General features: G+C 30.0%; 6 protein-coding genes and 1 non-coding gene across 7 annotated transcripts, besides 8 other annotated features; 5 read left to right on the top strand and 2 right to left on the bottom strand.

Annotated features, from left to right (window-relative positions):
* Positions 1 to 134: 134 nt before the first annotated feature.
* TVAGG3_0152640 (uncharacterized protein) lies at positions 135 to 3,189 on the bottom strand (the record flags this gene model as incomplete). Its single annotated transcript, XM_051224719.1, has 1 exon — positions 461 to 1,156. The coding sequence occupies one exon, from the start codon at positions 1,154 to 1,156 to the stop codon at positions 461 to 463; it is 696 nt and encodes a 231-aa protein (XP_051109705.1).
* Positions 3,190 to 6,583: 3,394 nt separating this feature from the next.
* TVAGG3_0152630 (uncharacterized protein) lies at positions 6,584 to 9,065 on the top strand (the record flags this gene model as incomplete). The annotated part of the gene is made up of 1 exon (XM_001306927.1): positions 7,266 to 9,065. The coding sequence occupies one exon, from the start codon at positions 7,266 to 7,268 to the stop codon at positions 9,063 to 9,065; it is 1,800 nt and encodes a 599-aa protein (XP_001306928.1).
* Positions 9,066 to 10,700: 1,635 nt separating this feature from the next.
* Positions 10,701 to 10,976: a mobile genetic element.
* Positions 10,977 to 11,916: 940 nt separating this feature from the next.
* Positions 11,917 to 12,145: a mobile genetic element.
* A 1,564-nt stretch (positions 12,146 to 13,709) lies between these two features.
* TVAGG3_0152600 (ribosomal large subunit assembly) lies at positions 13,710 to 15,213 on the top strand (the record flags this gene model as incomplete). Its single annotated transcript, XM_001306929.1, has 1 exon — positions 13,733 to 15,166. The coding sequence occupies one exon, from the start codon at positions 13,733 to 13,735 to the stop codon at positions 15,164 to 15,166; it is 1,434 nt and encodes a 477-aa protein (XP_001306930.1).
* Positions 15,214 to 15,503: 290 nt separating this feature from the next.
* Positions 15,504 to 15,659: a mobile genetic element.
* Positions 15,626 to 15,659: a terminal%2Cinverted (terminal inverted repeat of tvBac_53III transposon ID:TVAGG3_0152590).
* A 91-nt stretch (positions 15,660 to 15,750) lies between these two features.
* Positions 15,751 to 15,778: a mobile genetic element.
* Positions 15,751 to 15,778: a terminal%2Cinverted (terminal inverted repeat of tvBac_53II transposon ID:TVAGG3_0152580).
* A 64-nt stretch (positions 15,779 to 15,842) lies between these two features.
* On the bottom strand, positions 15,843 to 16,285 carry TVAGG3_0152570 (structural constituent of ribosome; the record flags this gene model as incomplete). Its single annotated transcript, XM_001306930.2, has 1 exon — positions 16,090 to 16,278. One exon carries the CDS (start codon positions 16,276 to 16,278, stop codon positions 16,090 to 16,092), a length of 189 nt encoding a protein of 62 aa, XP_001306931.1.
* Positions 16,286 to 17,530: 1,245 nt separating this feature from the next.
* Positions 17,531 to 17,594, top strand: TVAGG3_0152560. The gene has a single exon. It is a non-coding gene; the product is annotated as a tRNA-Ala (tRNA).
* Positions 17,595 to 17,842: 248 nt separating this feature from the next.
* Positions 17,843 to 18,745, top strand: TVAGG3_0152550 (protein ubiquitination; the record flags this gene model as incomplete). The annotated part of the gene is made up of 1 exon (XM_001306931.1): positions 17,843 to 18,745. The coding sequence occupies one exon, from the start codon at positions 17,843 to 17,845 to the stop codon at positions 18,743 to 18,745; it is 903 nt and encodes a 300-aa protein (XP_001306932.1).
* Positions 18,746 to 21,398: 2,653 nt separating this feature from the next.
* Positions 21,399 to 21,439: a mobile genetic element.
* Positions 21,399 to 21,439: a terminal%2Cinverted (terminal inverted repeat of ISTv3 transposon ID:TVAGG3_0152540).
* A 1,691-nt stretch (positions 21,440 to 23,130) lies between these two features.
* Positions 23,131 to 23,784, top strand: TVAGG3_0152530 (DDE endonuclease family; the record flags this gene model as incomplete). Its single annotated transcript, XM_001306932.2, has 1 exon — positions 23,131 to 23,784. One exon carries the CDS (start codon positions 23,131 to 23,133, stop codon positions 23,782 to 23,784), a length of 654 nt encoding a protein of 217 aa, XP_001306933.2.
* Between the last annotated feature and the right edge of the window lie 72 nt (positions 23,785 to 23,856).

Raw genomic sequence — 23,856 nt, 5'->3', positions numbered from 1 at the left:
TAAAAAAAGTTTACGTGTTAGATTTAGCTCAGTGGTAGAATGCCCCTATCTGAAGTTGTGAGGTTCGATTACTTTGAATATCATTTTTTCTTTTTTAAAAAATGGTAAATTTTATTACAAAATATATTTATTTCGACAAAAATAAGTCATTGCTTCACTGGAATAGCAAGTTCACCTGTATTGTATAAACCTGTGATGGAATTATACTCAATTGAGGAATTTTCAATAAGAGAGTTCAAAATTTCTCCAATTTCATTATTAATATCTTCTTCAGAAACATCAGGATGCAAAAGATGAATTTTATAAACAATATTTTCTTTGGTGATTCCATCTTCACACCTAGCAATAAACTTCCATACTTCTTGAGTTTTTTGGTCTTTAAACTTTGCGCTATTAATTTTCTTTTTAGAAAGTTTTGTACGTTTTCTTCCCTGAACACAATGAAGTTCCGGTTTGTCCATCATGAGGTTTGATTCATGACAAAGATTTGAGGAGTTTGATGAACAATAGGTATACTCTCTTCAGAGTCATCGCCTTTTATATCCACTTTGTATCTAGAAGTAATATTGACTCCTGAGAGTGGACTGCAGATGTAAGCAGAAATATGGATAGGTGAATGGACTTTAACAACTTCACTCACAAACTTCTTGAATACTTCTATTCCATCAGCATCAGGAATGTCCCAGTTAGCAGCAAGAAAAAGGGAGTTAGCTGTTACAAATGGAGAAATGTCGATAGGAATGTTTACAGTACATTTATCTGGATTAAATGTAATTCCTGTTTGATAATCACGACCTGGTGTTCTCCATTCCATTTCATATTGGAAATTTATCCGAAGAACTTCATTTGTTTGAGCCAATGTCGTCATAGCCGTATCTAAATCATATTTAAAATGACTCATAACGCGCAGCAAACCGAAAAGATGCTCTTCAGTCATTGTTGTTAAGTGAGAGAAATTTAAATTTTGATTCCTATTAAACTCAACAATGAACACCGAAAGAGCTCTTAACATCTGCTCAAGCATTATCTCGTTTGCAATGAATTTGAACTTCACATTGATTTCACCTCTCTCTTCTGTTTGGAAATTGTTTTTAATTCCCATTTCGTCATGCTTACATAAAATTGACATTACAAGATGAACTGCTGTTATCAACATGAACATTCTTGTGTCAAAATTAATAACTTCGTTGCGAATGCTTTCATACCATAGAGAAAATGGAGCAATGAACAGTGCTTCATTATAATATCCTGCTTGAAGTAGTTTTTCTAAACAAAACATGGAAAAAATTGCAATGGCGTATTTATCTTTCATTGCGCCGAGTCCACTCTGATCTTCCAATGCATCTCCTAACTTTACGACCTCTTTGAGTTTTTCAGCTTGAATGCGGGAATCTTTATTGAAAGGAATTGCGTAAAGCTCGACATCTTTTCGAATAAAAAATTTTCTGTCTCTTTTTGATAAATGGACGATATCAACACTCCATACTTGATGATGTTCGATGTAATTTTGTGCTATTTGAATCAATTCATCTATATTTTTTGCTTTTTTAAGTTCTTTAATAAATTCTTGTTGTTTTTCTTTATATCCTGGGTCACCATCTGTAAAAATATATGATATTTCAATAAAATAAGATAATTGATCTATAACGGCTTGAATTTTCCCTATAATTGATGAAGCAAATCCATTTTTATAAGGAAGAATGCTAGCGACAAAATTTGGTGCTTCGAAATTCAAAGGAAGTGCAAGGAATACAAATAAATCTTTGATATCTAAACTCTGAAAATTCTTGTCTTTTGATATCACTAATGATTTCATTCAACAGCATCTAAAGCTATAGCAAAACGTCCTCCATCTGGTATTTGATAGTTCATATATGATAACATTTTGTCTAAACATTCTGGATGTAAAAGAAAATCTTTCATATTATTTATGGGATCTGCAAAATAGTTAAATAAAGTCATTCTTGATGGAAATAAAGAAATAAAACGACGAAGTTGCTCATATGCAGATTCAGATTTAGTTTCTATTAAAAAAGCCAAATCTAATACTATAGGATCATTTTCAAAACGAAAACCATGGGAGCTTTTTGCCATAATATTACCTAAGAGAACATTTATTGTTTGTTTTTGTAATTTCAGGAATATAATCTGGCCAAATAATTTCAAAATAGGGTTCATTTGGTTTTTCTACTGTAGAATCGTTTTGTTCTTGTTCTGCTGCCAAAGCGAGCTTAATATTTTGAAGATTTTCCCTTCTTTGTTGTGCAATTTCAGCATCTCTTTCATTTTTAAGTACCTTACAGAATCTTTGAACAGCTAGATTATCACTGAGTATTAATTTTACATTCAATTCTTTAGTTTGGCCAGATTTTAGTTTTTTTAATTTCATCATCAGTTGTAACAAAGGCTAATTTGCACTGATTTTGACTGTTTATAGCTTCTACCTGATGCTGGATATTCAAAAAATCATCTACTTTTGCGACTTTGAAGGTGAAAACAACAAACATTTTATAAAATTTCTTAAATTAAATGCAAAATAATTGTTGTAGCTACTGAATAATTTATAGTTTTATTCATTTTCTATAAGCTATAACATATTAAATCAGTAAGTATTGTTTGAGTTACAGGAAGTTTCTTTACATTGATCAAATAATTTAAAATAAATTTTAATAAGAAACTCTTTTTACAGGTTTGAGTAAAATGTAACCTTAAATATGGCCCTTATTGATTGTGTTTGCATTTAATCAAGTTGGTTATGCAACTTAGTAAATCAAGAAAAAAAATAATGGTCGAGATTTGCTAATAATGCTAAAAATGGATAATCATTTGCAACTATTGATCATCAACGTATTATGAACTGTTAAATACAGATCAAAATTCAAGAAAAGATTTAATTTGACTTCTCTTTGTTACTTTGTTAATTAACAACAATAAATTTTGGCTCATGTATAATGTTGTAAGCGCATAGTTCAACAAGATCATTAGGTGCTAATGAAAATTGAATTTTGATTTTACAATTTGGAGTGTTTATCGGTTTTGTATCACTACAGAACATTGATATTTATATTTAGCAACAACCCTTGAGAAATCATTAGTGCAACGTCAAGAAAATCTTCCGCGTTCGCACTAAGGTAATTCAAAATAAAAATTGACAAAAAAAGAAAAAAGAATGTTTGCATTTGAATGAACCTTGAGCTTATTATTATGATTTTCATGAAATAACCATTTAGCTACATTGTAACAGAGCTTTTCAAAAAACTTTATGTATATAATGATTACCCCACCCATGGCATTATGATGATATTTTTCAAATAAATGACTATATTAATAAATACTGCTAAAAAATTTAGGTTATGCTTAGAAACAGACTCAAATTTACTTTTTACAGCAAATTTTTATATTAAATTACTAATATTAAGTGAATTTCTCTATAATATGTTTGGTAAATCATATTAAATACTGTGTATGGTAGGAAATGATAAGCAATCTTAGTATGTATAGAAAATTTGTACATTATTTCATATATCGGTTATTAGAATGACTTAAATGAAATGTTATTACGATCCATCAAATTAAATTGAATATTATCATTCTTTTATATCACTCTCATACTTGAATCAAATGAAATTGAAAAGTAATTGATTTAAAAATTTAACTTTTTGCCTAAAATGTTTTTATTACATAATTACATTAATTGCTTATTGCAATGGAATTGATAAAATATAATAATACTAAAATTTTTTAAAAAATCTGCCATGTAAAGTTTAACGTACAATCTCCTATTTTCTAGATTCAAGTATTGCCTCTATTATGTGTTCATAACTTTAGATATTCTATGACCCTCAACCCAATCTACACTTTCATATGTAACTATTTTTGCAGGGCACTAATTTATTAGAAAAATTTGCAATCCAAATTACCCAGGCAAGCAAAACACAACTTCATTCAATATTTCCGATAGTAAAGATTTCCAACTAAAGATAAATATTTGGTGATATTCTCCCAACAATGCTTACATTTACAAATCCAATATCGATTTCAAAATTGAGCAGACAGATTTACAAATCCATTTATCACATTTGCAAACATCTATACATGAGTAGATATATGCAATTAGAAGCAAATCGGAATTGCCAATTTTTAATTAAAATCTAACTAAGCTTAATTTGAATAAAAACATTTACTATATATATAATGAAGCATCTTATATCGAAATGAGTTCATAACTCCATTTTTTACTTTAACGCAATTTAATTCTTTCCATTAAGTAGAACTATATATCTAACCATATCCATAAGATACTTTATGAAGTGTTAAACACTTCTCTCGTTTGCATGTTCCTCACCTTGAGGGAGACTCCAAACTTGCTCGATCAGGATTCCTCCAGGGTGTCCAAAAATTTTTAAGGTTAAGAGTTTTACAACATTTATTTTATCAAATTTTAAATTCAACAAAAATTTTGTTTTTGTTTAATAAGATAATATAGGGCATATTTCCAATTTCCATTTCTAATTCACAATTGAAGCTTTATTTATAATTTCCAAATGAATTGGAATTTCCGAATAAAAACTTATTTGGAATTTCCAATTGAGAGATTGGAAATTCCAATCTCGCAATATTTCCAATTGCGACGGTTTTTCCAATCGGGCGGTTTTTCCAATTACGACGGTTTTTCCAATTAATTGGAAATTCCAAATAAGGGTGTATATTTATAAATCCTCTGCTATTTATAAATAGGTCTAATATCCCTGAGTTCAAAAATTTGATTATAACTGAGTCAACTTTTAGCATTTGTCCATCATAGTATTACTATTATAAAGGCTCTTTGATATCCTATACATCCATATCAGTATTGGTCTCTATTGTATTTCAAATAGTTCTATAATTTGAAAAAATTTCTCCATATTTATTTCAAATAAATAAGTATGATTCTATATGATTATGATCGAATTAACTAGAAATATCAAATTATGAATATCAATAGAAGTGTCTCCACTCTGGTTATGATGTGTGAATAGATAATATTCAGGAGATAGAGTAAGCACTAAACTTAGAAGTAATGCTTGTCACTAATTAAGAATTCCATTTGATGAAGCAAAATAATATATTTGAATTTTCATAAATTTAGTTAATTTTCAATAATATTTATCAAAATTGAAAACGTCATTGTCATATATTACCATAATATGACGCTAAATTGGCAAAGTAACGATATTCATGAACATCTAAATGTAATTTTACCTCTTATAATCAATCAGTGATTTTTACAGATGAAACATGTGATATAATGTATCATATATGCTGATTGTGTAATAGAAACTCTAATTGCATCTTGCTCAAAATAAATGTTGTAAAGCTCTTAACCTTAAAAATTTTTGGACACCCTGGAGGAATCCTGATCGAGCAAGTTTGGAGTCTCCCTCAAGGTGAGGAACATGCAAACGAGAGAAGTGTTTAACACTTCATAAAGTATCTTATGGATATGGTTAGATATATAGTTCTACTTAATGGAAAGAATTAAATTGCGTTAAAGTAAAAAATGGAGTTATGAACTCATTTCGATATAAGATGCTTCATTATCATATATAGTAAATGTTTTTATTCAAATTAAGCTTAGTTAGATTTTAATTAAAAATTGGCAATTCCGATTTGCTTCTAATTGCATATATCTACTCATGTATAGATGTTTGCAAATGTGATAAATGGATTTGTAAATCTGTCTGCTCAATTTTGAAATCGATATTGGATTTGTAAATGTAAGCATTGTTGGGAGAATATCACCAAATATTTATCTTTAGTTGGAAATCTTTACTATCGGAAATATTGAATGAAGTTGTGTTTTGCTTGCCTGGGTAATTTGGATTGCAAATTTTTCTAATAAATTAGTGCCCTGCAAAAATAGTTACATATGAAAGTGTAGATTGGGTTGAGGGTCATAGAATATCTAAAGTTATGAACACATAATAGAGGCAATACTTGAATCTAGAAAATAGGAGATTGTACGTTAAACTTTACATGGCAGATTTTTTAAAAAATTTTAGTATTATTATATTTTATCAATTCCATTGCAATAAGCAATTAATGTAATTATGTAATAAAAACATTTTAGGCAAAAAGTTAAATTTTTAAATCAATTACTTTTCAATTTCATTTGATTCAAGTATGAGAGTGATATAAAAGAATGATAATATTCAATTTAATTTGATGGATCGTAATAACATTTCATTTAAGTCATTCTAATAACCGATATATGAAATAATGTACAAATTTTCTATACATACTAAGATTGCTTATCATTTCCTACCATACACAGTATTTAATATGATTTACCAAACATATTATAGAGAAATTCACTTAATATTAGTAATTTAATATAAAAATTTGCTGTAAAAAGTAAATTTGAGTCTGTTTCTAAGCATAACCTAAATTTTTTAGCAGTATTTATTAATATAGTCATTTATTTGAAAAATATCATCATAATGCCATGGGTGGGGTAATCATTATATACATAAAGTTTTTTGAAAAGCTCTGTTACAATGTAGCTAAATGGTTATTTCATGAAAATCATAATAATAAGCTCAAGGTTCATTCAAATGCAAACATTCTTTTTTCTTTTTTTGTCAATTTTTATTTTGAATTACCTTAGTGCGAACGCGGAAGATTTTCTTGACGTTGCACTAATGATTTCTCAAGGGTTGTTGCTAAATATAAATATCAATGTTCTGTAGTGATACAAAACCGATAAACACTCCAAATTGTAAAATCAAAATTCAATTTTCATTAGCACCTAATGATCTTGTTGAACTATGCGCTTACAACATTATACATGAGCCAAAATTTATTGTTGTTAATTAACAAAGTAACAAAGAGAAGTCAAATTAAATCTTTTCTTGAATTTTGATCTGTATTTAACAGTTCATAATACGTTGATGATCAATAGTTGCAAATGATTATCCATTTTTAGCATTATTAGCAAATCTCGACCATTATTTTTTTTCTTGATTTACTAAGTTGCATAACCAACTTGATTAAATGCAAACACAATCAATAAGGGCCATATTTAAGGTTACATTTTACTCAAACCTGTAAAAAGAGTTTCTTATTAAAATTTATTTTAAATTATTTGATCAATGTAAAGAAACTTCCTGTAACTCAAACAATACTTACTGATTTAATATGTTATAGCTTATAGAAAATGAATAAAACTATAAATTATTCAGTAGCTACAACAATTATTTTGCATTTAATTTAAGAAATTTTATAAAATGTTTGTTGTTTTCACCTTCAAAGTCGCAAAAGTAGATGATTTTTTGAATATCCAGCATCAGGTAGAAGCTATAAACAGTCAAAATCAGTGCAAATTAGCCTTTGTTACAACTGATGATGAAATTAAAAAACTAAAATCTGGCCAAACTAAAGAATTGAATGTAAAATTAATACTCAGTGATAATCTAGCTGTTCAAAGATTCTGTAAGGTACTTAAAAATGAAAGAGATGCTGAAATTGCACAACAAAGAAGGGAAAATCTTCAAAATATTAAGCTCGCTTTGGCAGCAGAACAAGAACAAAACGATTCTACAGTAGAAAAACCAAATGAACCCTATTTTGAAATTATTTGGCCAGATTATATTCCTGAAATTACAAAACAAACAATAAATGTTCTCTTAGGTAATATTATGGCAAAAAGCTCCCATGGTTTTCGTTTTGAAAATGATCCTATAGTATTAGATTTGGCTTTTTTAATAGAAACTAAATCTGAATCTGCATATGAGCAACTTCGTCGTTTTATTTCTTTATTTCCATCAAGAATGACTTTATTTAACTATTTTGCAGATCCCATAAATAATATGAAAGATTTTCTTTTACATCCAGAATGTTTAGACAAAATGTTATCATATATGAACTATCAAATACCAGATGGAGGACGTTTTGCTATAGCTTTAGATGCTGTTGAATTGAAATCATTAGTGATATCAAAAGACAAGAATTTTCAGAGTTTAGATATCAAAGATTTATTTGTATTCCTTGCACTTCCTTTGAATTTCGAAGCACCAAATTTTGTCGCTAGCATTCTTCCTTATAAAAATGGATTTGCTTCATCAATTATAGGGAAAATTCAAGCCGTTATAGATCAATTATCTTATTTTATTGAAATATCATATATTTTTACAGATGGTGACCCAGGATATAAAGAAAAACAACAAGAATTTATTAAAGAACTTAAAAAAGCAAAAAATATAGATGAATTGATTCAAATAGCACAAAATTACATCGAACATCATCAAGTATGGAGTGTTGATATCGTCCATTTATCAAAAAGAGACAGAAAATTTTTTATTCGAAAAGATGTCGAGCTTTACGCAATTCCTTTCAATAAAGATTCCCGCATTCAAGCTGAAAAACTCAAAGAGGTCGTAAAGTTAGGAGATGCATTGGAAGATCAGAGTGGACTCGGCGCAATGAAAGATAAATACGCCATTGCAATTTTTTCCATGTTTTGTTTAGAAAAACTACTTCAAGCAGGATATTATAATGAAGCACTGTTCATTGCTCCATTTTCTCTATGGTATGAAAGCATTCGCAACGAAGTTATTAATTTTGACACAAGAATGTTCATGTTGATAACAGCAGTTCATCTTGTAATGTCAATTTTATGTAAGCATGACGAAATGGGAATTAAAAACAATTTCCAAACAGAAGAGAGAGGTGAAATCAATGTGAAGTTCAAATTCATTGCAAACGAGATAATGCTTGAGCAGATGTTAAGAGCTCTTTCGGTGTTCATTGTTGAGTTTAATAGGAATCAAAATTTAAATTTCTCTCACTTAACAACAATGACTGAAGAGCATCTTTTCGGTTTGCTGCGCGTTATGAGTCATTTTAAATATGATTTAGATACGGCTATGACTATACTATACCGAAAAGGGTCGCTAGAAAAAGTGACTTTTGGCGCCAAAATTATTTTTAAAAAAAACTTATTTTTATTATTTAATCAATATTACACTATTACATATTATTTTTTTATATCAAATCCATACTATTTTTCAGAATGGAAGTTTTTGTAAACTTTTACAAAAATCAATTGGATCCATATCACTGGCATCGTACCTCCAGAAAATTAGTTGACATCGAATGGCTAAAGGAATCGGTTCAACAAATTAACTCTGGAATGAAGCTAAAGGATATTTGCAAAAAGGCCCGTTTAAATAATGGTACCTTTCGTGAAATATCCAAAACCATGTTCAAAAAGCTTGTCAGAGAAAATAATTTGGAATTAATTCCAAAAAGAGGAAGAAAACAAATAGAAATTAATCTTGATGCCTGCCAAGCTTATGCAAATTTGAAAGATTTAATGCCCGATGCAGGCATCAATAAAATTATTCAGAAAATGAAAACAGACCTTGTCAATATTGAGAAGAATCCAGAAGAATTTCAAAAAAATTCAATCAGAAATTCAAAAAAATGGAGAAATAAATTATGAGTCTGGAAACTGGCTCGATGAAGTTGACCGCACAACTTTAGTTCCAGTTGTGACTCCAATAGAAGGTACGCCTATTGAAATAAATCCATTACGCGAATCTCTTCAAACGGCAACATACATTACAAAAAATTTCGATTCTCCCTCATATAGAATGGGCAGGAAAATACACGAAGCGATTATCGCAGATACTCCCCCTCAAAATCAAGAAAATCAGCAAAAATACATTCCTCGAAATTATCTAGCATCCAAATGTCATCAAATTTGGCATGCTGATATCCACTATTGGAGGAAACGAATAGGCAAATATTTGTTTGCGATAATAGACGACAGATCGCGAAAAATCATAGATTTTAATTTATTTACCGAAAAAACAGCTCAAAATACAACTGCAGTTCTTAAAAGAGTATTAAGTACTCTACCTCAACCACCATACGCTATTTGGACGATAACGGCCTTGAAAATAAAAGCTCATTTCATCAACTTTTGGTTGAACGTGGAATTGAGCATATTTTCATTCAACCGGGCAATCCACAGGCAAATGGTAAGATTGAGAGATGGTGGCCATACGTGGAAAGAAACTGCAAGTCAGAATCAGATCTTCCACGTGTCATCAGATTTTACAATAATATGCCCCATTCTTCTTTGCCTGTGAATCCTGAAACGAACGTTTACTTTACGCCGAATGAATTCGAGGCCAGTGAAATTGATGATCACTGGTATCGAAATCCAGAACAAGAACCATTCTGGATAGTCGACGGTCAATTAAAAAACCTTAAGGAAAGCATTGACGAGTTCAGAAAATGAAAATCTCGAGCAAGTTCAATAAATTTTCAACAAATTCTCAAATCATTACGAATAAACACTTAATATTATCGTATTTACATCTTTTTAATACAATTATTTACTTACTGATGATTCATTGCAAATCGTAGATTTGGATGATAAGTTATATAAGAAAAGTTTCCGAGCTTACCGCTTAAAACAATAGCCTACATCATATCTACGAATACCTCGGTACTCCGAGGCTACAGTTTTGCGCAGAAAGTTCAAAAAGTGACTTCGAATGCTAAGTTATCTAACAAAAGTTTCCAAGCTTACCGTTTAAAACAATAGCCTACATCATATCTACGAATACTTCGTTACTCCGAGGTTCAGGTTAGTAAAAATCAATCTAAAAATATTTTTTTATGTACGTTAATGTAATCTGAGAGTGAGAGGCATAGGCATACTATATACCTCTCACCCTTCAATTCCTACCAGAAAGTTCGAAAACTTGTCTCAATCAGATGCAATTGCGACCAAGTTTTCGAACTTTCTCGAGGGAATAGGAGCCTACAAAGCACTGATTATGTATCAGTGCCTGGTAGGCTCCTATTCACTTTCTAAATGGGAGAAACTTTTCTTTATAAGATAACATACGAACAAAGTTTCTCCCATTTAGAGTTTGAATTGAAGGGTGCGAGGTATATAGGCATACTATATACCTCGCACCCTTCAATTCCTATGAAAACAGTTCTAAAATAAAAATAAAAAACAAACTTAAATTAACTATTAAATTTTTTATATTTTAATTTCATATTTTTAATAAAATTCCTTATATATTATAATTATTATATTAAAAACCCTTTAGAATTTTGGCGTGAAAAATAAGAGTAAGTGTCACTTTTTGTCACTTTTTCTAGTGACCCTTTTCGGTACGGAACAAGATACGGCTATGACGACATTGGCTCAAACAAATGAAGTTCTTCGGATAAATTTCCAATATGAAATGGAATGGAGAACACCAGGTCGTGATTATCAAACAGGAATTACATTTTATCTCATACCGAAATGGCTCACCAAAAAGGTGACATTTTTGGCGCCAATAATTTGATTTTTCTGATTCTTTCTATTTAGATATATTTATTTAATATTCATATTCCTTTATATTGCCTCATATTATTTCCCATTTTTAATCATATTATACAAATCTTTAATAATTTTTAATGTTTTGAGCTTCAAAATCTTGTTCTAACTATTTTCATTCATATATCCTAGAAAAAATTAAAAAGTTTTTTGGAAATAAAAATGTTTGTATGTAAAGTATTGAAAATATTCTAGATGAGAAGACATTCTCCAAGAGATTGATTTATTTTGTGAAGCCATCACAAAATCAAATAATGGAGTTAAGTTAACTGATATTTGCGCGAAAGCTAAAATAAATCATGAAGGCAGAGTTATATATAATCATACTATCTTAAAGTATTCCTAGAAATTTCCAAAATTAACCGAAATATAACTGTACAGAATTACTATTTTCGAGATAAAATTCATATGGAAATACTAATTCATAACGCTTTATGTTATATAAAATTTAATTTATAAAAATTTCAAAATAAATCAAATTTAACACAATGAATATAACTGCAATTGAGGTTTTTTGACTTGATTCTTTTTTCCAAACTTTGAGTTAATGTCTTGACATTAACTCAAAGTTTGGAAGTCTAATGGGAATTGTAGGCTATGAGGTACTGATTATATATCAGTGCCTCATAGCCTGCAATTCCCATTAGAAATCGGAGAAACTTTGTCGCATAACTTAGGACAAAGTTTCTCCCATTTCTACTTAGAATGAAAGGGCAAGAGGTATATAGGTACACTATATATCTCTTGCCCTTTCCTTCTTACCTAAAGACTTCCAATCTTATTTTTTTTTCCAATTTTTCCCCTAAATTTAAATCTTATATAATATAAATAAAATGCATAATATCAATCACAAAAATTCATGTTTATTTTTTTAATTAAAATTGCCGCGCAATTTAAGGTTTTCTGTCACTTTTTTGTTAGCCATTTCGGTACGAAACATACATTTAATCCAGATAAATGTACTGTAAACATTCCTATCGACATTTCTCCATTTGTAGCAGCTAACTCCCTTTTTCTTGCTGCTAACTGGGACATTCCTGATGCTGATGGAATAGAAGTATTCAAGAAGTTTGTGAGTGAAGTTGTTAAAGTCCATTCACCTATCCATATTTCTGCTTACATCTGCAGTCCACTCTCAGGAGTCAATATTACTTCTAGATACAAAGTGGATATAAAAGGCGATGACTCTGAAGAGAGTATACCTATTGTTCATCAAACTCCTCAAATCTTTGTCATGAATCAAACCTCATGATGGACAAACCGGAACTTCATTGTGTTCAGGGAAGAAAACGTACAAAACTTTCTAAAAAGAAAATTAATAGCGCAAAGTTTAAAGACCAAAAAACTCAAGAAGTATGGAAGTTTATTGCTAGGTGTGAAGATGGAATCACCAAAGAAATATTGTTTATAAAATTCATCTTTTGCATCCTGATGTTTCTGAAGAAGATATTAATAATGAAATTGGAGAAATTTTGAACTCTCTTATTGAAAATTCCTCAATTGATTATAATTCCATCACAGGTTTATACAATACAGGTGAACTTGCTATTCCAGTGAAGCAATGACTTATTTTTGTCGAAATAAATATATTTTGTAATAAAATTTACCATTTTTAAAAAAAAGAAAAAAATGATATTCAAAGGAATCGAACCTCACAACTTCAGATAGGGGCATTCTACCACTGAGCTAAATCTAACACGTAAACTTTTTTTAAAACTTCTAGTATAAGATCAGCCCCGGCTCGCATTAGATTTTCTTTGTTTCGCATGTATTTTATATTTTGGTTTAAATTATAGATTTTGTGCATAAATCTACCCTAACTTAGTTATAAAAAATTAATGAATACCGAATTTATTACTTACAAATCTTAAAAACTATGGTTTTTCTAATTTTTTTTAAAAAACATTTTTAAAATTGAATGCGTTTTTCAAGATCTCAAAAACCAGCAGACAGATTCGAAAAAAAATATCAGCCATTTGTTTTAGAATCATCTAATGACCATATCCCCAAAATTAGAAGCAAATCGGAATTGGAAATCTTAGTTTTACAACGTTTCTCAAAATTTGTTTCCGCAGTTCAATAATAGGTGTTATTGTATGTTATACATTAACGAACATGTACTTATGGTTAAATAAGTTGTTTTCTAGCTGTTTGTGTGTAAGGATACATATTTTTGAACAATTTCAGGAATTCATGAAAAATTGGATAATAGTTGATTTAGCAACTTCATACATAGTATTATCTTTTTATTATTCTCACCGATTTCGATCTCAAGAAAATTTCTTAGAGCTAAATGTCTTTTCAATGTAAAGTTCAGAAAATTAAAATCTAGAATTTTGGAGTAAAATGCAGTATCTTTGCGAGTTCGTAGACTCAAACGGAGTATCAACAGGTGAGCAAATTTCACTCCCTGCCACAACTACCGTTAAAAATTTAAATGATTTGATCAATCAGCTGTTGAAAAATGAAGAAGAAACTCCATACACATTCTACGTGAACGATGAGATCGTTCTTGGTGGCCTTGACAAACTTATTAACTCACCATCAACAGAAAAAGTCATGCAAATTGTTTATCGCCCAGAAAGTATTTATTCAGTCCGTTCAGTCAGTTTCTGTTCTGCAACATTACCAGGACATACACATATAGTCCTTTGCATTGCATTTTCTGCAGATGGATTGGAGCTTGCTACAGGTGGTGGCGATGGCTCTGTAATTTTCTGGGATGTCGGCACACAGAACCTCAAACAGAAGATAAAAGTTGCAGAACCTAAGTTCTGGATCCAATGCATCCAATGGTATTCAGATTCGAAGACAGTAGCAGTTTCAGGAACAGAAGGAAAGATTATCATCCTCAAGAAGCAAGAAGATGATACATTCCAGATTACTAATACATTCAAAGCCACCAATGGTGGTGTTTGCGCTCTCGAATGGGAGCCAATGCACTTAAATAAATCTCCACATCCAAGACTCGCTGCTGCTACGACAAATGGCGAAGTTGCCATCTTCTGCAGTGGCACAGGTCGCAGATTAGTCGCTCTCAACGGCCATACTCCTAAAAACTTGGTCATGGGATTCGCATGGAACGGCCAAGGCGTAATCTTCAGTTCTTCTAACGATCATACACTCAAAGCATTCGACAGCAATACAGGCGAACAGCTAGATGTCAGAAGCGACAAATGCAGCGAACTCCGTACTTTATCCATCTCATCACAACACGTTTTACGAACAGGTGGCTGGGAATACGGCAAATTGGTCGATCCAGACATGAAAGTTGCCGCGGAAAAGCGCTACAAGAACTTCCTCAGGACATGTCCACGTGAAAATGTTGCTGTCGGAGATTCAATGGGAAGAATCTTCCTTTACAAGTTCCAGAATGGGAAGTTCGAGGACATGAAGCTTTTAACGGGACACACGAACATCATCCACCACGTTTTGTTCAGTCCGAATGGATATTGGCTTGCTTCTGCAGGTGATGACAAAACTGTCAGATTATTTGATGGAAAGACAGGAAAATTCATCTGCAATCTCGGCAGAGGAAGAGGAAAGAGCACCGGAATGCACATCAAAGCAGTCTACAGACTGTCATGGAGTGCTGACTCCCGTTTGCTCATTTCTGCAAGTGAAGACACAACTCTAAAAGTTTGGGACATTGCAAGACAAAAGATGAAAAACGATTTGCCAGGACACGAAGATGCTGTTTACGCTGTTGATTGGTCACCTGCTGGAGGAAGAGCTGCTTCAGGTGGAAAGGACAAGAAAGTCAAATTATGGGGTGCATAATTATATATATACATATAGATTAATAGATATAGATTTTTTTATTTATTTGATAAAAAATTATTTTCTTTTTTATATAAGGTCGCCAAAAAAAGTGCGGAAATTAAAAACCGCAGTTTGAGTACTTTCTGAGAGTCTGTTTGTCAGAAAGGATACATTTGTAAACTTTCTGACACTAAATTTTTTTGGTCCTTTCAAAGTTTTTGACAATGTCAAAAAGTATACATCGGGGCTCTCAATTTTCCTCTCAAACGGCGGTTTTTTAAAAACCCTCAATTTTCCTTATATATATTATCCGACGAAAGGGAAAAAAAAGATCTTTTTTAATGAAATGGTAAGCTTAAGGATGCATCGACGCCCACCTGACTTTAATTCAAATTTCTGACAACTGGCTTGAAGCGACATTGAAATTTAACCTTAAACATCTGATGAAGGCCGTGTCATAGGGGCGTAAGTGCACTCTTAAGGATGCACTTACCACTTTCTGACATATCTCCTAATTTTCTTTGATGAAAAGTTATAATAACTTAGTACCTCATATGACTGTTATACCTTTTTGTTATTAAAATAAAGATGTATTGATATTATGAGAGAATGTCAGAAAGTGGAAAGTGCTTAATCAATACAATTTCGAAAATATATAAGATAATAATGTATTAATTATATCTTTTATGTTATTATCTAAACTAAAAATACGCATACCATTAAGATGTCATATCACTTGTTCTATTTTAATAAATTTGGTATCAGATTTTAGCTTAAAAATATCAGTTTCATAAGTAAAATTGCTTAATATCTTTAAAGTGCATTGTATTATAGCAAAATCATAAACTTAATGAAATCGATTCCTAAATAAAATATATGAATTTTGAAAAAGTAGAATTTGATTAGATGAATTTTTAATAAATACTCTAAAAGATATTATTTTATTGAGACTGACTGTTTGGTCCTGTCTTGCGCTTAGCATCTGGGTTAACAGCAAGGAAGCGCTGGTTGTAGATCTTGCGCAGACGAGCGCGGCCACGAACTTCCTTTGGCTTGTCCATCTTTGGGACCTTTGGTGTGTTAGAGCGAACTTTGCCTGCTTGAGCGAGGGAACCGTGAACTTTACCCATTAGAGAAAGGCCGTGTCAAACCTCTCAAAAGGGTAAATTTGCCCTTTTGACACCAAAAAAATTGGATACAAGGATGCCCTCTCATAGCGCCATAATATTTACAATACGATAATATTGTAATTTACCAAAAATTAGAGCATGAAACTATTTGATTATTGAAGAAATTGAACAGCATTTAGATTTATGTGAACAAAAGCTATTTGAGAATATAGAAAATTTAATGTAAAGGGCTAAGGATTCTAAAATTAGCAGAAGATGGCATAAAGAGGTATGTAGACTACCCTTGATACAAGCGAAATGCCTCCAAATTTTGAATATAGCTTCTATGCATGCTTGTGAGCAATATTTGTATGAACATGCAAGAAAAACTATCGGCCAATTTTGAGGGAAATGCAATAGTAATTTGTATATATTTTATGTTCAGAATATTTTTACCATTTTTAAGTTTTTTAAATTTTTTACATATTTAGCCGATTTATTAGAATTATGAATGGACAAAAACTAATTATTTTAAGTTCTAAAATAATATTAATGCTTAAATTTCATATATTACAATAATGAAATTTCAATTAATCATCATGAAGTATGATTGAAATTAAATCATTCAGATTGTAATCCAAAGTTTATAATAATTTCATATATCTTGCATGTTTTAATTATACTTTCTCAATGAGCGAATAAATGATGAGTTAGTACCAATCAATTAGGCTTTCTGAGCAAAAAATATCTAAATTACATAAATGTGTGAACTATTTACTAGTATTAAGATAATTTATTCCTAGTAATAAAAATAAATAAAATAATAATTTTATAAGACATACTAAATAGTTAAACATTATGCATACCATGATGCTATAGATCATTATCTTATTATTAATTTTGCTATTTTGAATAAGTCAATAATTGAATATACGGGTAACTTTTTTGTGGCTGATAGTTTTTAAATAAATCTATTCTAAAGGTGATACTTACAATGAATCTATATGTTTTATAGCTATTACAAGGAAAACCACCTGCACAAAAAAAGTTAATAATTTAGGATTTTAACATATACGTTTGAGTAATCTGCTATGCGAGTATCTCAATACTATGGCGTTTCCGTAAAGATAAATGAATAATAACATATATATGATAATATATTTGATAAATCTTTTATCTAAAAGCGAAAACATCTATATTGTTACGATCGAAAACATAATATATGAAGTGCTTTTTAGAATGACTTTACTTGTTTCTAAAATTATGTTATGCTTGGCTCAGTGGTAGAGTGCGACTTTAGCATAGTTGAGGCCGGGGGTTCGATTCCTCCATCTCCATTTTTCATACTTATTTTTTCCCAAAAAAATTTGATTCCACTGTATTTGCTGAATTGAATTTTGAAATCAATTCCGAATGATCAAACCCTCTTAAAAAAATTGAGGATATGCTAAATTCTATTAGTTGCTGACTACCATTTGCATTCTAAGTATTCTAGAGTGAACACCTTATGCTTAGTGGATGCCATTAAAAAGATATTGTAAACTTTTCAAATTATTAAGTGTCACATCAATAATTTTCATAATTCATGTCAAGTTCAGAACAATCAAAAAATGAAAATAGATGTGACTTTGGCGACATTAAACCAATTAAAGAATTTGAATACCCTAACCAAGCTTCTAAAATTATTTGGGATGTTAATTCCATTAATATTTTACAAGTATCTTCACAAATTATAGAATTCATTACAAATAACAAAATATCTATCCAAATGGCAGTTTATCTGATTGATATTTTTTCACAAATTCGTGTTAAAGATATTAAATTATTTACGGAACTTTACAAACAGATATTAAACGAATTTTCATGCTTGATCAAACCAGAAAATGAAAAATTGGCAACACTTTTATATTATAAAGGTTTCAAATTTGAAAACTACGAACCTGAAATGAACGAAGAAGAAATCCTCAATATATATTCAACCGACTCTCCTTTCTACTATGTTGCATGGGATAGAGTTGATGATCTTAAGAACAAATTCCCAGATCTTTACATTAATCAGAAAATTAATAAAATCACACTACTTGATTGTGCAATTAAATATGGCTCAGAACTGTGTTTCAATTACTTGAAAAACATAGGAGTTAAATACACTTCTAACTCCGAAGAATATGCTATGCAAGGCGGAAATAAAGAGATTTTTATGCAAATGATTGAAGATGGTAAATCATTTGATAACATGATTAATACAGCATTGGATTATCGAAACTATGAAATTGCTGAGTTCCTTAAATCAAATTTTGGACAATCTCCTCATTCAATAGCAGAAAGTATGCATTTCGGAAATTATGATATTGCATCTTATTTACTTACTAATGGAGAAGATATCAACAAACTTTATAATCTTTTTCTTCTCATATTTATCATTGTTTTATACAATTTTCTTTCTTTTCATATTTATCATTGTTTGATTACATTTTCTTTCTTTTAATATTTATCATTGCTTTATGAAATTCTCTTTCTTTTCATATTTATCATTGCTTTATACAATTGTATTTCTTTTAATATTTATCATTGTTTTATAAAATTCTTTTTCTTTTCATATTTATCATTTTTTGATTACATTTTCTTTCTTTTGATATTTATCATTGTTTTATTTAATTCTCTTTCTTTTCATATTTATAATTGATTAAAAACATTCTCTTTCTTTTCATATTTATAATTGATTAAAAACATTCTCTTTCTTTTCATATTTATCATTGCTTTATGAAATTCTCTTGATATTAATGAGTGCCCTCTTAGTATTGCAATCGAACTCAAATCAATAGAAATTGTTAAATTCTTAGTTGAACAAGGTGCAGATGTTAACATGAAACTTATTCACTTCCTTTTCATATTTATCATTGCTTTTTAAAATTTTCTTTGTTTTCATATCTCTCATTTTTTTATTGGACTCTCTTTCTTTTCATATTTATCATTGTTTGATTACATTTTCCTTCTTTTAATATTTTTCATTGCTTTATGAAATTCTCTTTCTTTATATATCTATTATAGTTTTATATAATTCCATTTCTTCTTATATTTATCATAGTTTTATAAAATTCTTTTTCTTTTCATATTTATCATTGTTTTATCACATTCTCTTTCTTTTCATATTTATCATTGTTTTATATAATTCTCTTACTTTTCATATTTATCATAGTTTTATCACATTCTCTTACTTTTCATATTAATCATTGTTTTATGCAATTCTCTTTCTTTTCATATTTATCATTGTTTTATCCACTTCTCTTTCTTTTCATATTTATCATTTTTTTATTGGACTCTCTTTCTTTTCATATTTATCATTGTTTGATTACATTTTCTTTCTTTTAATATTTATCATTGTTTTATAAAATTCTCTTTCTTTTCATATTTATCATTTTTTGATTACATTTTCTTTCTTTTGATATTTATCATTGTTTTATTTAATTCTCTTACTTTTCATATAAATCATTATTTTATAAAATTCTTTTTCTATTTCTATTTATCATTGCTTTATGAAATTATCTTTATTTTCATATTTATCATTGCTTTATGAAATTCTCTTGATATTAATGAGTGCCCTCTTAGTATTGCAATCGAACTCAAATCAATAGAAATTGTTAAATTCTTAGTTGAACAAGGTGCATGATGTAACATGAAACTTATTCACTTCCTTTTCATATTTATCATTGCTTTTTAAAATTTTCTTTGTTTTCATATCTCTCATTTTTTTATTGGACTCTCTTTCTTTTCATATTTATCATTGTTTGATTACATTTTCCTTCTTTTAATATTTTTCATTGCTTTATGAAATTCTCTTTCTTTATATATCTATTATAGTTTTATATAATTCCATTTCTTCTTATATTTATCATAGTTTTATAAAATTCTTTTTCTTTTCATATTTATCATTGTTTTATCACATTCTCTTTCTTTTCATATTTATCATTGTTTTATATAATTCTCTTACTTTTCATATTTATCATAGTTTTATCACATTCTCTTACTTTTCATATTAATCATTGTTTTATGCAATTCTCTTTCTTTTCATATTTATCATTGTTTTATCCACTTCTCTTTCTTTTCATATTTATCATTTTTTTATTGGACTCTCTTTCTTTTCATATTTATCATTGTTTGATTACATTTTCTTTCTTTTAATATTTATCATTGCTTTATACAATTCTCTTTCTTTTCATATTTATCATTTTTTGATTACATTTTCTTTCTTTTGATATTTATCATTGTTTTATTTAATTCTCTTACTTTTCATATAAATCATTATTTTATAAAATTCTTTTTCTATTTCTATTTATCATTGCTTTATGAAATTATCTTTATTTTCATATTTATCATTGCTTTATGAAATTCTCTTGATATTAATGAGTGCCCTCTTAGTATTGCAATCGAACTCAAATCAATAGAAATTGTTAAATTCTTAGTTGAACAAGGTGCAGATGTTAACATGAAACTTATTCACTTCCTTTTCATATTTATTATTGTTTCATGGAATTTTCTTTCTTTATATATCTATCATAGTTTTATTCAATTCCCTTTCTTCTTATATTTACCATTGTTTTATATAATTCTCTTTGTTTTCATATTGATAATTGTTTTATACAATTTTCTTTCTTTTCATATTTATAATTGTTTTATAAAATTCTCTTTCTTTCCATATTTATCATTGTTTTATTCAATTCTCTTTCTTTATATATCTATCATAGTTTTATCCACTTCTCTTTCTTTTAATATTTATCTTTGTTTAATAAAATTCTTTTTGTTTTCGTATTTATCATTGTTTCATGGAATTTTCTTTCTTTATATATCTATCATAGTTTTATTCAATTCCCTTTCTTCTTATATTTATCATTGTTTTATACAATTCTCTTTCTTTATATATCTATCATAGTTTTATCCACTTCTCTTTCTTTTTATATTTATCTTTGTTTAATAATATTCTCTTTCTTTTCATATTTATCATTGTTTTATACAATTCTCTTTGTTTTCATATTTGTCATTGTTTTACGAAATTCTCTTGATATTAATGAGTGCCCTCTTAGTATTGCAAGCAAAGTGAATTCAACAAAAATTATCGAATTCTTAGTTGAGCATGGTGCTTCTGTTCCATATTAAGTTCTGTCAAAATGTAAGCTATTCAATTCTATCATCGGGGAAAGTATCACAAATCTATCAATTTTTTTGTAAAAGTATACAAAAACATATGGTGTTCAATTAGTTTATAATAATATAAATATTAAGATTATCCAAAATAAGAAAAACTAGGTTTTGAGAACACTTTTGAGATGATAATCAAAATATTTTGATTGAAAAATAATATATTATTTATCAGATATAGAATGGACTTTTTCAAATTTAAAAATTCTGAAAAATAAACAGTTTTATAAAGTAAAAAAAATGAACGAAAACTCGAGACCTAGTATTCCAAATGAATGGGTAAGATATATGTATGAAAAACTTGAAAGTGGTGAGTAAGGATGTCAATTTGGAAGAAAAGTGAGAAAATTCTTAAAATGCTAAAAATGAATTTTCCAAACGTATTTTTTTATCTCATTTTTTTGATTTTGAAAAAAATTTGGAGAGAAGAATTCTTCGTTTTTGAATTTTATCACGATGGTTTTAAAGTATATTAGACACATGTATTGGTATTACTATTTTTGTATATTTTGAGAGAAAATCCCTAAAAAGTGAGAAAATCTAAGACGGTTTGAGAAAATACCGTAGGTTGAATAGCCCGAGACCAATTTCAAAGGTCGTGTACCAATAAAAAATTTTGAATCAATTTACACAACGTGCCCATTTTACTCACCCAATATTTGAGAAAATAATTCAATTTTGAGAAGAATGGTCCTCTGCGTTTTGAGTGAGTGACGAAAAAAAATCTCAGAAAAATTGAATGAGTTTTTATGGCCATGAACCAAATTTGTGAAGTTCTCGTTTAAAAAAAATGCAACCAAGAACACGAATTCCCGAGTCTGCAGAATTAGAAAACTATAAAAATCTTGGGCTATTGACCCAGATGCAACTCGATTTACTCTATCGAAGAGTAAATGGCGAGTCTTATCAACAAATACGGAATGTTTACTCAATTTCAAAGACGACAGTAGCACGCGCAATCATGCGCACTGCTACTTGTCGTTCATGGACAAAAGGTCAGGGGGTGGTATGACCCTTTTGTCACTACCAGATGAAATGCAGTTCAAAAAACTTGTTCAAGAGATGGCAGACGACTTGAACTGTATTACAACATCAATGGCCATTGCTGTCTGTACGGAATTACAAAATAGGAGATTAAAATTTGCGGCGCGGGTACTAATCGCTGCAAGATGCCCGCATCTTCTAGCGAAGCTCGATGATTACTGCCCATCGCCATCCCGTGGCTGGCTTAATCATATCGCCACAAGATTGTCAATTCGGATTGTGAGCTCCCAAACTATTGATATGCTCCGACGCTCTACCTGTGACGCAAACCATATTCGCCAATTTTTCCTCTCCAAGCATAGATACTTTGCCCGCAGGAAGAAGTTTATTGCGAATATGGACGAGACAATGCTCTATTCCAAACGTCGCTATAAAGTTCTTACTGCTGGCCGGAATCGCCCAGTTCGCGCTGAAAAGTCTCAGCTTCCACATCTTACAGGGGTCTGTACCATCTTTGCAGATGGTACAACTATGAAGCCAATGGTGATACTTCCACAAAAGAAGACCCTTGATGCGGAATTGGAAGATCTGGACGCCTTTTTTGTTCGCTCCGAGAGTGGATGGATGAACAAATACCTTTTTATGGTATACTGTATCATGTTCATCTGCAAAGTACAGGAGAAAAGGTCTCAAATGAATGTGTTTGATGCCCAGGTACCTTTTCTCCTAATTGTAGATGGTCATCCATCCAGGCTCTCTTTCTTGGCCGTTCGCCTCTTGAGCGCCTTCAATATCGAGCTTCTTGTTCTCCCAGGCCATACATCTCATATCTTACAACCTCTTGATGTTGGGATTTTTTCTCCCTTGAAGGCCCAATTCAAGAAGTTGTTTGATATGGCGACTATCCGGTACGATCAGCAAGGGCATATGGTGATCAATTATGTATGGAACGCCAGAGAACTGCGCTATATCATGGTTCGCAGCTTCCTTGATGCATGTAGTGTGTCTTGCACAGCTACAAACATCGAAAATGCTTTTAAAGCAACAGGAATCTATCCATTGGATATGAACAAACCTCTTGCTTCCAGATACATTGTAGCAAATGGAGTTCCTCCTGCAAGGCCCAATTTTGTCAACGACAAAGTCCTTACAGATCCAAATGTGATGATGCAAGTCTTCCAAATGGAATATGGACGCCCCATGCAGCAACAGGATTGGTATTTCAATCTGTTTGTGGCTATGCAATCTGTTTTGGCCTGGAATGGAGCATATGGCCAGGTTCTTAGTCGTGAGTTACATCTCCTTTATCCTACTGCAGGTGGATTTCAAAAAATCCAATTAAAATGATATAAAGCTGAGGAGCTCCAGGGTGAAGAGGAATTGATGAAGAAAAGAAGCAGCTGCATAATGGAGTGAGGA

Source organism: Trichomonas vaginalis, chromosome IV, assembly GCF_026262505.1.
Source record: "Trichomonas vaginalis G3 chromosome IV, whole genome shotgun sequence".
Taxonomy (NCBI): Eukaryota; Parabasalia; order Trichomonadida; family Trichomonadidae; genus Trichomonas; species Trichomonas vaginalis.
This window is presented reverse-complemented; position numbering and strand designations above follow the sequence as displayed.